This window comes from Nomascus leucogenys, chromosome 20 (assembly GCF_006542625.1).
Source record: "Nomascus leucogenys isolate Asia chromosome 20, Asia_NLE_v1, whole genome shotgun sequence".
Lineage (NCBI taxonomy): Eukaryota > Metazoa > Chordata > Mammalia > Primates > Hylobatidae > Nomascus > Nomascus leucogenys.
In genome coordinates, this window is record NC_044400.1 from 36,403,593 (window position 1) to 36,416,764 (window position 13,172).

The 13,172-nt window shown below is 45.0% G+C and overlaps 1 protein-coding gene across 5 annotated transcripts in view; it reads left to right on the plus strand.

The window, feature by feature from the left end:
• Positions 1-13,172, plus strand: part of ARHGEF4 (Rho guanine nucleotide exchange factor 4) — a 204,590-nt gene that overhangs the window by 176,669 nt on the left and 14,749 nt on the right. For all 5 annotated transcript variants that reach the window (XM_030801452.1, XM_012497811.2, XM_030801453.1 and 2 more), the window contains one exon: positions 8,816-8,955. In XM_030801452.1, the coding sequence (XP_030657312.1) occupies positions 8,816-8,955 (140 nt within the window). The remainder of the gene's footprint in view (positions 1-8,815; positions 8,956-13,172) is intronic.

Here is a 13,172-nt window from a genome sequence, read left to right on the forward strand (position 1 = left end):
TGAAATCAGGAAATGCGGGTCCTCCAACTTTGTTTTTTTCAAAATAATTTTGGCTAGTCAGGACCCCTTGAGATTCCATATGAATTTTAATGATGAATTTTTCTATGTGTGTAAAAAAAATGCCATTGGGGCTGGGCGCGGTGGCTCATGCCTGTAATCTCAGCATTTTGGGAGGCTGAGGTGGGCAGATCACCTGAGGTTGGGAGTTCGAGACCAGCCTGACCAACATGGAGAAACCCTGTCTATACTAAAAATACAAAATTATCTCGGTGTGGTGTCACATGCCTGTAATCTGTAATCCCAGCTACCTGGGAGGCTGAGGCATGAGAATCGCTTGAACCTGGGAGGCGGAGGTTGCCGTGAGCTGAGATCGTGCCATTGCACTGCAGCCTGGGCAACAAGAGTGAAACGCTGTCTCAAAAAAAAAAAAAAGTCATTGGATTTTTATAGGAATGCATTGAATACACAGATTGCTTTAGGTGGTATTGTCATCTTAAAAATATTAAGACTTTCAATTTATGAACATGGGACGTCTTTCTTTGCTTTTTTTTTTTTTCCCAGCAATGTTTTGTAGCTTTTAGTCTACACATCTTTGGCCTCCTTGGTTAAGTTTATTCCTAAGTATTTTATTCTTTGTTTTTTGTTTTTGTTTTTGTTTTTTTGAGACGGAGTCTCGCTCTGTCGCCCAGGCTGGAGTGCAGTGGCGCGATCTCGGCTCACTGCGAGCTCCACCTCCCGGGTTCATGCCATTCTCCTGCCTCAGCCTCCCGACCAGCTGGGACTACAGGCGCCCACTACCACGGCCGGCTAATTTTTTTGTATTTTTAGTAGAGACGGGGTTTCACTGTGTTAGCCAGGATGGTCTCGATCTCCTGACCTTGTGATCCACCTGCCTCGGCCTCCCAAAGTGCTAGGATTACAGGCATGAGCCACCAAGCCCAGCCGAATTTTTTTGTATTTTTTAGTAGAGACGGGGTTTCACCGTATTAGCTAGGATGGTCTTGATCTCCTGACCTCATGATCCGCCCGCCTTGGCCTCCCAAAGTGCTGGGATTACAGGCATGAGCCACCATGCCCGGCCGGTATTTTATTCTTTTTAATGCTATTGTAATGAAATTTTCAAAAGTTTCCTTTTCAGAATACTCATTGCAAATATACAGAAATAAAACTGATTTTTGTGTGTTAATTTATATTCTGTAGCCTTGCTGAATTTTAGTAGCTTTAATAATTTTATTGTGGATTCTTTAAGGTATGCTACATATAAGATGTCATCTGCAAACAGATAATTTTATTTTTCCTTTTCAATGTGGATGTCCTTTATTCTTTTTCTTTATTTTATTTTATTTTATTTTATTTTATTTATCATACTTTAAGTTTTAGGGTACATGTGCACAACGTGCAGGTTTGTTACACACGTATACATGTGCCATGTATACATATCTATATATGTATACATGTTACATGGGTGTGCTGCACCCATTAACTCTTCATTTAACATTAGGTATATCTCCTAATGCTATTCCTACCACCCCCACTCCACAACAGGCCCCAGTGTGTGATGTTCCCCTTCCTGTGTCCATCTGTTCTCATTGTTCACTTCCCACCTATGAGTGAGAACATGTGGTGTTTGGTTTTTTGTCCTTGCAATAGTTTGCTGAGAATGATGGTTTCCAGCTTCATCCATGTCCCTACAAAGGACATGAACTCATCATTTTTTATGGCTGCATAGTATTCCATGGTGTATATGTGCCACATTTTCTTAATCCAGTCTATCATTGTTGGACATTTGGGTTGGTTCCAAGTCTTTGCTATTGTGAATAGTGCCACAATAAACTTACGAGTGCATGTGTCTTTATGGCAGCATGTTTTATAATCCTTTGGGTATATACCCAGTAATGGGATGGCTGGGTCAAATGGTATTTCTAGTTCTAGATCCCTGAGGAATCACCACACTGACTTCCACAATGGTTGAATTAGTTTACAGTCCCACCAACAGTGTAAAAGTGTTTCTATTTCTCCACATCCTCTCCAGCACCTGTTGTTTCCTGACTTTCTAATGATTGCCATTCTAACTGGTGTGAGATGGTATCTCATTGTGGTTTTGATTTGCATTTCTCTGATGGCCAGTGATGATGAGCATTTCTTCATGTGTCTTTTGGCTGCATAAATGTCTTCTTTTGAGAAGTGTCTGTTCATATCCTTTGCCCACTTGTTGATGGGGTTGTTTGTTTTTTTCTTGTAAATTTGTTTGAGTTCATTGTAGATTCTGGATATTAGCCCTTTGTCAGATGAGTAGATTGCAAAAATGTTCTCCCATTCTGTAGGTTGCCTGTTCACTCTGATGGTAGTTTCTTTTGCTGTGCAGAATCCTAAGCCAAAAGAACAAAGCTGGAGGCATCACGCTACCTGACTTCAAGCTATACTACAAGGCTACAGTAACCAAAACAGCATGGTACTGGTACCAAAACAGAGATATAGACCAATGGAACAGAACAGAGCCCTCAGAAATAATGCCACATATCTACAACTATCTGATCTTTGACAAACCTGACAAAAACAAGAAATGGGGAAAGGATTCCCTACTTAATAAATGGTGCTGGGAAAACTGGCTAGCAATATGTAGAAAGCTGAAACTGGATCCCTTCCTTACACCTTATACAAAAATTAATTCAAAATGGATTAAAGACTTAAATGTTAGACTTAAAAGCATAAAAACCCTAGAAGAAAACCTAGGCAATACCATTCAGGACATAGGCATGGGTAAGGACTTCATATCTAAAACACCAAAAGCAATGGCAACAAAAGCCAAAATTGACAAATGTGATCTAATTAAACTAAAGAGCTTCTTTATTTCTTTTTCTTGACTGCTCTCACCAGGACTTACAGTACTATGTTGAATAGAAGTGGAGAAAGCAGGCATCCTTGTCTCATTCCTCATCTTAGTGATACAGCTTTCCGTCTTCCATCACTGAGTATGATGTTAGCTGTGAGATTTTCATATGCGGCCTTTATCACATTGAGGACTTTTCCTTCTATTTCTAGTTTATTGAATGTTTTATTGTAAAAATTTGGTCAATGCTTTTTCTGCATAGATTGAGATAATCATGTATTTTTCCTTCATTCTGTTAATTTAGTGTATTATATTGATTTGCTCTCCTATGTTGACCCATCCTTGCATTCCAGAAATAAATTCCATTTGGTCCTGGTATATAATCCTTTCAATATGCTGCTGAATTCCATTTCCTAGTATTTTGTCGAGGATTTTTGCATCTATATTCATAAGGGATATTAGTCTGTAGTTTTCTTGTAGTTTCTTTGTCTGGGTTTATTATCAAAGCAATACTGATGTTATAGAATGAGTTGGGAAGTATTCCTTCCTCTTCAATATTTTTGGAAGAATTTGAGAAGAATTGGTGTTGATTATACTTTAAATATTTGGTAGAATTCACTACCGGATGGTAGAAGCCATCTGGCCCTGGACTTTTCTTTATTGGAAGATTTTTTTATTACTCTTCGATTTCCCTACCAATTATAGATCTATTCTGATTTCCTATTTCTTCTTGAGTTGGTTTTGGTAGATTATGTGTTCCTAGAAATTTTCCATTTCATCTAGTTTATTTAATTTGCTAGTGTACAACAGTTCATGGTATTCTCTTATAATCATTTTCATTTCTGTAAAATAGGTAGTCATGTCCTTACTTTGCTCATCAAAACTTTTGATTTTTTACAAAGGTACAAAAGCAATTCAGTGGAGAAATGATATTCTTTTCACAAATGATGCCAGAAATAATACCATTAGACCATCCATAGGTGATGAAAATGAACCTTGACCTAAACTTCACACATTATACAAAAAAAAAAAAAACAAAAACCCACACACAAAATGAATTGTAGATTTCCATGTAAAACTTTTAGAAGAAAACATTAAGAGAAAATCCTTGAGAACTAGGGTTTGGCAAAGAGTTCTTAGACATGACACCAAAAGCATGATTCATAAAAGGAAAATTTGAGAAATTGAACATTATAACAATTTCAAACTTTGGTACTATGAAAACCCTTTTTAAGGCGATGAAAAGATAAGCTACAGACTGAGAGAAAATACTCGCAAACCTCATATCTGACAAATAACTCAAATATATAAAGAACTCTCTGAGCCAGATGTGGTAGCACAAACCTGTGATCCCAGCTACTTTGGAAGGCTGAGGCAGGAGGATCACTTGAGGCCAGGAGGTCATGACTAGCCCGGGCAACACAGCGAGACACTGTCTCTACAAAAGTTTTTTCAGAAAATTAGGCAAGTGTGGTGGTGTGAGCCTGTAGTACCAGCTACTCAGGAGGTTGAGGTGAGAGTATCCCTTGAGCTCAGGAGTTTGAGGCTGCAGTGGCCATGATCGTGCCCCTGCACTCCAGCCTAGGCAACAAAGCAAGACCCCATCTTAAAAAAAAAATAGGCAAAAGACATAAAGAGATTTATCACAAAAGAGGATATATGGCAAGTAAGCACATGAAAAGATGTTCAACATCGCCAGCCTTTCAGGAAATGAAAATTGACACCATGATGAGATATCACTACACACCTATCAGAATACCTAAATATAAAATAGTGACAATACCAAATGCTGCTGAAGATTCAGAGAAACTGAACTCTGAGACATTGAGGGTAACAGGAAAGTAAAATAGCACAGCCACTCTGGAAAATAGCACAGCCACTCTGGAAAATAGTTTGGCAGTTTCTTAAAAACTAAGTAGTCAACTACCATCTGACACAGTAATTACACTCCTGGGCATTTATCTCAGAGAAATGAAAACTTACGTTCATACAAACCCCTGGTCGTGAATTATCATAGCAGCTGTATTCATAATAGGAATAGTTGGAAACAATCCACATATCCTTAAACAGGTGAATGGTTAAAAGCCTACATACAGGTTGCTCTGGTGGCTGTGCAGATCTGCACTGGTGATACAGTGCCATACGCCTATGCACACACATTGTACGAAAGTCAGGTTCTTGGCTGTGAGATCATACTGGACTTATGAAAGCTAGACCATTGACGGAAACTGGGTGGAGAGTGCACAGTGCCGTCTGTACTATAGTGGTATACCCTGTGACTGTACAGTCATTTCACAATAAAACATATTTTGTTTCGTTTTGTTTTGTTTTTTGGGCGGGGGGTGTTTTGAGACAGAATCTCGCTCTGTCGCCCAGGCTGGAGTGCAGTGGAGCGATCTCAGCTCACTACAACCTCCGCCTGCTGGGTTCAAGCAGTTCTCCTGCCTCAGCCTCCTGAGTAGCTAGGACTACAGGTGTGTGCCACCATGCCCGCCTAATTTTCTGTATTTTTAGTAGAGACAGGGTTTCACCATGCTGTCCAGGCTGATCTTGATCACCTGACCTCGTGATCTGCCTGCCTCAGCCTCCCAAAGTGCTGGGATTGCAGGCATAAGCCACTGCACCCGCCAATAAAAACGTATTTTAAGGCCCTAGGGGAGAAGGTATGGCAATTTGACAACTTTTGATGGATTGCAGTTTGTTTTAGATGTGTATTGTGCTTACGTTTTTTAAAGAAAGAGAGACGGAATCCTTATGTTTCAGAAACATACGCCATGGTGTTGACAGATGAAATTATATTGTACCTTAGATTTGCCCTAAAAACCATCCAGTGGAGAGGGGAATTAGATGATGAAACAAAAGTGGCCACATGTTGAGAATTGTTGAGGCTGGACAATGAATATACAAGGTTCCTTATACTATTTTCTCTCCTTTTGTGTACTTTTGAAACTTTCCATAATAAAAGTTTTTAAACATAAATGAAATAAAAATCATGAGTGTTCCTAGGGACTTGTAGCTATGTACAGGGTTAGGGGAAGGCCCCTGGCTCCTGCTTGCAAGCTGGGCTCTGACCACTGCCTCCAGGTTGGAGACAGAGTGTATTAGTCCATTCTCACAGTCCTATAAAAAATACCTGAGACTGGGTAATTTATGAAGGAAAGAGTTTTAATTGGCTCACAGTTCCACAGGCTTCACAGGACGCATGACAGGGAGGCCTCAGGAAACTTCGTTCACAGCGGAAGGTGAAGGGGAAGCAAGTACCTTCTCCACATGGCAGCAGGAGAGAGAGTGAGCAAAGGGGGAAGTGCCGCACACTTTTAAACAATCAGATCTCATGAGAACTCATTCACTATCACGAGAACAGCAAGGGGGAAATCCGCCCCCATGATCCAGTCATCTTCCACCAGGCCACGGCTTTAATTCAACATGAGATTTGGGCGGGGACACAAATCCAAACCATATCCCTGAGGGTTTCCCAGGTCAGTTCTGGGGACACATGTGGAGCTTTAACTGTGTTCCTGATGTTGGCTCTGCCAGGCCTTTGGGCTCCACTTTTAAGGAACTTGCCATTTGCCACCCCAGTCATCCTCCCAGCTTCCATCTGTTCAAGTGTTCATCCTTCCATTGGTCTCTTCGTCTGTTTCATCACCATTTATGTGTTTCTATCATCCACCTGTTTACTCATTTACTTACTTAACATTTCCTAAACGTCGACATTAACGAATCAGTCATGGCTCCTGCCTTCAAGAAGCTCAGAGTCTATCTGGCTGGGGGAAGTCAGACCAACACAGTGTACAGGGATGTGTTCCTTCTGTGAGAGTTGTCTGTTCAAGCTCCCTGAGAGTAAGATAAGAGTCATGGATGGGACTGTCACAGAGGAGGAAATGTCTGAAATGAGTCTTCAAAGTTCATATTTTCACCTATGTTGGGCCCATGTGGATAATCCAAGATAATCTTCCTATTTTGAGGTCAGCTGATTAGCAGCCCTAGTTTCATCTGCAACCTTACTTCCTCTTTAATTCCTCACGTAACATAACATATTCACAGGCTCCGGAGATGCCATCTTTTCATCTTTTGGAGACCATTATTGTGCCTCCTGCAAGAAGAGAGTCCAGATGCAGACCCAGCTATCTAGAATCTCAACTCAAGGACAGAGCAGACATTGTAGGTCCATGGGAAAGGACTGCCCATTCCATGAATGGTGCCAAGACCATTGATTATCCTTACAGAAGAAAGAAATTGGTTTCCAACCTCACTCTATATCACAAAAATCATTTCCAGGTGGATTAACAGCATATATATCAAAAGAAAAGTTATGAAACATTAAAGGACAACAGAGAAGAATATGACTGAGGTTGGAAAGAATTTCCTAGACACAGAAAACATACACTAAATAGGTCTAGATTGACAAATTTGTCCATATTAAAATTAAGGACTTCTGTTCATCAAAAGGCACTTAAAAATCGTAACAAGACACAAACTGGGAGGAGATAGTTGTGGCACATCTGAGTGACGGAGGTATCTAGAAGTGAGGGAAGGAATGTGTGTATTTACATACATACATGAATACGTACATATTTTTATGTCAATGATATGTTAAAGATAAGCAATTCAATAGACAAATGGGTAAAACTCATAAACACTTCACATTAAAGGAAAATATAAATGGCCCATAGATAAAAGGTCAACTCATTAGTAATCTAAAATGTCAATTAAAATCACAGTAAGATACCATTTCATACCCATTAGACTCAAGAATTTAAATGTCTTGTAATGCCAATCGCAACAGCTGGCTGGGATGTGGAGGGATGGAACATTCTTGTGCTGCTTTCAGGTTCTGGGAGAGTATTTGGTGTGCCTAGGACCCAGCAGGGCCACACACACCCAGGCGTCTACACTCAGCAGTGTGAATTCACACCAGGGGTGATGATTTTGCCCAACTGGGCAAATATCTTAGCTATTAGGATGGTTTATGGCTCTCCAGAATGCCACACTGCGTAAGCAATACACAATACATTTGTGGTATTGATTTCATAGGGGCAGGGAGGGATTAGGAAAACAACGTGCTCCTTAATGGGGCCGTCATGAAAGCAGGGTTGAGAAACAGTGTCCTAGAGAAACCCTCCAACGCACGCCCAGGAGGCGTGCAGACATCATCCAGCAGCACCACCACAGCAGCACAGGGAATGACCCACCCTGCTCCAGCAGTACAGCCAACACACAAAATGTGAAAGGCTCATACAACACAAGACTGTGTGGCAGTGAAAATGAAACAATCACAGCTACACACACAGTTGAGTAAAAAGAGCCAGCCAGAGAAGAGTGGATTTGCTGGCTCCCTTTAGACAAGGTCAAAACTTAACATAACTGACAGAACTAAATGCTAAGACAAAGGCATGGGAGTGATTTTATTAAAAGTTCTAACTCTTGAATATCTCTACAGGAGGGAGATGGGAATGGGACTGGAATGGAGTATACAAGATATGGAAGGTCAAGTTTCTGGTGTTTTTCTTAAGTAGAGTGATGGGTATCAGGACTGTTCATTGTATTAAATTTCAAACCATATTTGCATGTATGTAACTATGTTTTTTTGAATACACACATGTATATTGCATAACAAAATGTTAACATTTTTCCTAAGGGCCTATACTATAGCCAACACAATGGAAAATGGTTTGTCACTGAATACCACCTAAGGGGCTCTCGAGCTGTGTGATGGTGAATACTTATGTTTCCTTGTCAGCCGAGTTGCTGTAGACTGGGTGATGGGTGACTAATGGTGGTGGTGTGAGTGAGATGGTGCATTCTTTCACCCAGGCCACATGTTTGCAGCAAGGATGGTTTGAGAACCTAGCCCTGCAACCTGCACCCTCCCCCTGCAGAAGAAGCATTTGTCCTGAACCCACTGGGCTCCTTCTCCACATGTTCTCCCCTCAGCCCTTCCTAGCCCAGCCCCCTTTTCCCAGCTGCTGTCTCTCCTTCCAGCCATGCCTGATGGAGCTCTGGACACAGCTGTCCGCGCTGACGAAGTGGGGAGCGAGGAGGACCTGTATGATGACCTGCACAGCTCCAGCCACCACTACAGCCACCCTGGAGGGGGTGGGGAGCAGCTGGCTATCAATGAGGTAGGGTCAGGGCTGTGCGGGCAGAGGGAGGGACAGGCTGGGGCTACAGGCTAGATTCCAGCACCCTAATGCAGGCCAGATTCCCACAGTCCATGTTCCATGCGGATGCTGGTGGTGCTGGCCATACACAGCGCAGTTTCAGCCTGCAGTCCTCACTTTGGGATGTGGTGTCAAGAGCACGGTTTGTCCAACACAGGACTCCCTGTGCCCTCCTGGGGCCCACAGAGCAGATGCAATGCCAGCGTGCTGGTCCGCCTTATGGGGCTGTCCTAGTGAGCAGCTGTCAAGAGCCATCCCAGCTGGAGGCGTCCTACTTAGTAGAAGGGAGGCCAGGGCTTCTCCAGTCACTCCAGCCCCTGACCCTCCAACCAGCCATCTGGGCAGGCTGGGAACAAGGCGAGGGAAAAACCATTTTCTCTCCTGACAACAGGAGTTCAGAAGTATTGCTGTTGCTATGACAACTGCGTGCAAGTTGCTGTGTTTTTGCTATTCCTACTGAAGCAGAAGAAATCCGTGAGAATCCTCATCCAGGCAAAACTGGTTCCCATCTGAGTTCTCCCTTTGCATTCCCAATGAGAGAGGAATCATGATGCTTTAACACCCCTCTCTTTCTCACTCACCCTCCTACTTTCTCAGCCTCTTTTACTTAACTGGAGGGTGTTGTTGAATGTCATGGAAGTGTAACCAGTTGACCAGCACAAGCACATGCCCATAGCAAATGCCATGTTCTCCGGTCAGGAGGTACTGCTGTGTTTCTGCTTCATTAAAACTGGACTCTGACAACCCAGGATCTTATAGCACTCAGGTTTTTCCTTAAGAAGAGATCAATTTTGGAAGAGTTAGACTTTTCTATGAATGAATGAGCTGGGGGGCTTCTCAGAAGCCAGTGAGGAGGGTGGCGTCCTCCTTACCCACTGGACAGAGGAGTGGAATCAAAGGCCCATGAACTCCTCCTAGAGGCCCAGCTCTGGATGATGATTTAAAACAGTCATTAAGGGCGGGCATGGTGGCTCACGCCCATAATCTCAGCACTTTGGGAGGCTGAGACAGGTGGATCAGCTGAGATCAGGAGTTCAAGACCAGCCTGGCCAACATTGAAACCCCATCTCTACTAAAAATACAAAAATTAGCCAGGCGTGGTGGTGGGCACCTGTAATCCCAGACTTGAGAGGCTGAGGCAGGAGAATAGCTTAAACCCGGGAGGCAGAGGTTGCAGTGAGCCAAGATCGTGCCACTGCACTCCAGCCTGGGCAACAGAGCAAAACTCCATCTCAAAAATAAAAATAAAACAGTCGTTAAATAATGCGCTACTCAAAATCCATGGTGCATAAAAGAATAAACATGTAAATAAGCTTTCCCAACAAAGAAAACCTTTCTCTTTAAGTGCCTCTCGTAAGCTATTTGGGATGGAAGGTGTTCTGAAATCATGTCACCTGAAGCAGAATTCACAAGGAATGGTTGTGCTTTTCCTTTTTTTTTTTTTTTTTTTTTGAGATGGAGTCTCACTCTTGTCGCCCAGGCTGGAGTGCAGTGGCACAGGGTCTCGGCTCACAGCAACCTCAGCCTCCCAGGTTCAAGCGATTCTCCTGCTCAGCCTCCCAAGTAGCTGGGATTAAAGGTGTACCACACCTGCCTAATTTTTATACTTTTAGTAGAGACAGGGTTTCTCCATGTTCGCCAGGCTGGTCTCGAACTCTTAAGCTCAGGTGATCTGCCCGCCTCGGCCTCCCAAAGTGCTGGGATTACAGGCATAAGCCACCATGCTTGGCCAGTTGTGCTTTTTCTGGAAGACTCAGGCTGCCTCCTCCATCTTGGGGCTCGGTCCAGCAGGGGGACCCCGAGGCGGCCTGTCAGATTTGGGGCACGGAGCACCGAGCAGTGACCGTTTGAGCTGGTTCACATGGCTGTGACACCGGATGGCGTGAGGCTGTGCAGGGCTGATGGCAACTGACTGCACACACCTGGCAGGGTGGGCTCTCAGTACCTCTCCAACCACGAGGATGATCATCCCAACCAAAGCCCTCAGGACTCCGGAGAGGTGGGGGTTCCATGGCTGGCCTTATGGCTGCGTTGATCTTGTGTCTGCATTTCATAGTTGTGTGTCTCCTACCTGAGGGTAAAATTATGGATTGTCACATCTTGCTGCTGGTGAGGAGGTGTTTTTTTGGACTCTGAGTTCCTTGACAAGTTGTTCATTCTAAGATGCTTTGGCTGAGAAAGGCCAAGAGTCAGGACTTCTCTGAAAAAATAACCCAAAAAACGAGGCTCTGTCATCTTTCTGAGGGAAAGGCAGGCGATTTAGATTTGGACTGTGTAAGTGCCTGTTTGGTCCTGTTTCGTTCAGAGCTCTCTCCTGGCATTGGAGGTTGCTGAGCAGATGGAGTGTTGCTGGTATGCCTTAATGTTTAGGGCGCGTGTCCCCAGGGAGAAGGACACGCACATCACAGAGGAGAGCAGGAAGTCAGGCAGAGGGAGCCCGTCTCCAGCGATGCCGTGGGCTGGTGCTGGGGAGGCTGGTTCCTGTCCCAGATGGCATCCACGCACCTCATGAAGGCTACCAGTGCTTCCAGATCCTCATGTAGAAAGGCTATCCTGAGAGAGGCAGTCAGAAGGGCAGGCCTGGGCTTGGAGGCCTCACTGGGTCCAGCACAGCGCTGCAGCAAGGCCATCTCTGTGTTTTGTGGGTGGATGTGACACCGGAGCCCTCGCTGTGCCTAGCTTGCACTGCAGACTCAGGAAAGGTGGTTCCTATCTGTTAGGAGCCGCCAGAAGCATTAAGTGGACTCACTCATCAGAAACTGAAAAGATAAGAAGTGATTGTCCCGTGACAGGCCAGTTCCTGGGCCTTCAGGGCAGCACTCCCACGGGCTCAGCCAGAAGCTTTGCTGGGGGTTAGCGTGACTTTAATATCTAGAGATGAGCAAAGCAACAGGTGTCAGAGAAAAGTCCTTACTAAATAATATTTGGCTTGCCCTAAAATCACACATTCACTTCTATTTTCTAAGAATATGTAGGGGCTAAATTGTGACCCTTTCTTATCTTTTTGAGCTGTCAGTTCCTTGACAAGTTGTTCATTCTAAGATGCTTTGGCCAAGGAATATCTAAGATGTTTGACATCAACATGAACAAGAAAGGGTCACAATTTAGCCAGATGTCTCCCTCAGAAGGGGAAACCACCTTGCAATTTCCTAAGCAGAACGGATGCAAACCCTCTGGCCTGGAGAGCGGCCCACTGGGGGCAGAGCAGCGAGGCAGTTTGCATTCCAGGTACATGAGGAGTGAGTTTTATGCTTGCACACAGATGTGTGTGCATGTGCTGTACATAAAGGGTGTGGGTGTGTGTTGCATACATGTAACGTGTGTAGTGAGTATTTGCGTCAGGGAGGCACCAGGCCCTAGGATGCAGCTGTGCAGAAGCCATGGTCCTGCCTGCAGGGAGCTGCCCACAGGCCGTGTCTGTGTGGGCCCCTGCATTGTCCTGTATGGGCCTGAGGAACGTGCATACAGGCGCAATGTCTCGTTCCTTCTGCATTCCTTGAGTTACCTGTGCCCTGCCCCTCGTGAGTGTCCAGTCCCTGCCAGGCAAATTAAGGAACGCAGACGCTGACTGTTTTCAGTGCCCAGGAGTGTACTCTCTTCTTCCAGCACTGGCCCCTCTAGGGCCTACCACCAAGGCCATGGCCCAGGACTGGGCCTGTCTGCCCAGTTCCTCGCCCTCCCCCTTGGCCCTCTTGGGCTGCACTGTGCTCCTGCAGTCAGGTCTGAGGCCACCCTAAGCCCCCTGGACTTTTTCTGAAGCTAAAGCCAGAAGCGCCTGTCAGTGAGAGTGACCACCCAGCTCCCTCCCCACCACCACCACCGTGTGGGCAGTGCTGCCAGTGCGAGCCATGATGTGACCACGGGAGAGGACGGCCTGGCTCCTGCTGGGGAGGTCTAGGGTCTCCCACTGCCCACTGGCACCTGTGAACAGCATCCTGTCCCCTGGCTCATGTCTTGCAGCATCCTGTGAGCTGCTTCTGCCCCACCTCATGGAGTGCCTAAACCCAGCTTATCTTCCAGCCTGGTGAGGATGAGCACGAGGTGTCTGGGGCACTGGTAGGCATCAGGCTTCTCTGTGGGGCCGAGGAGGGGGAACAAGAGCCAGGTCGGGCCTAGGGACCGATGTCCCCAGGGCAGCGTCTCTGCCCTTGCTCTCCTGGCATTCTCCGTGAGACACC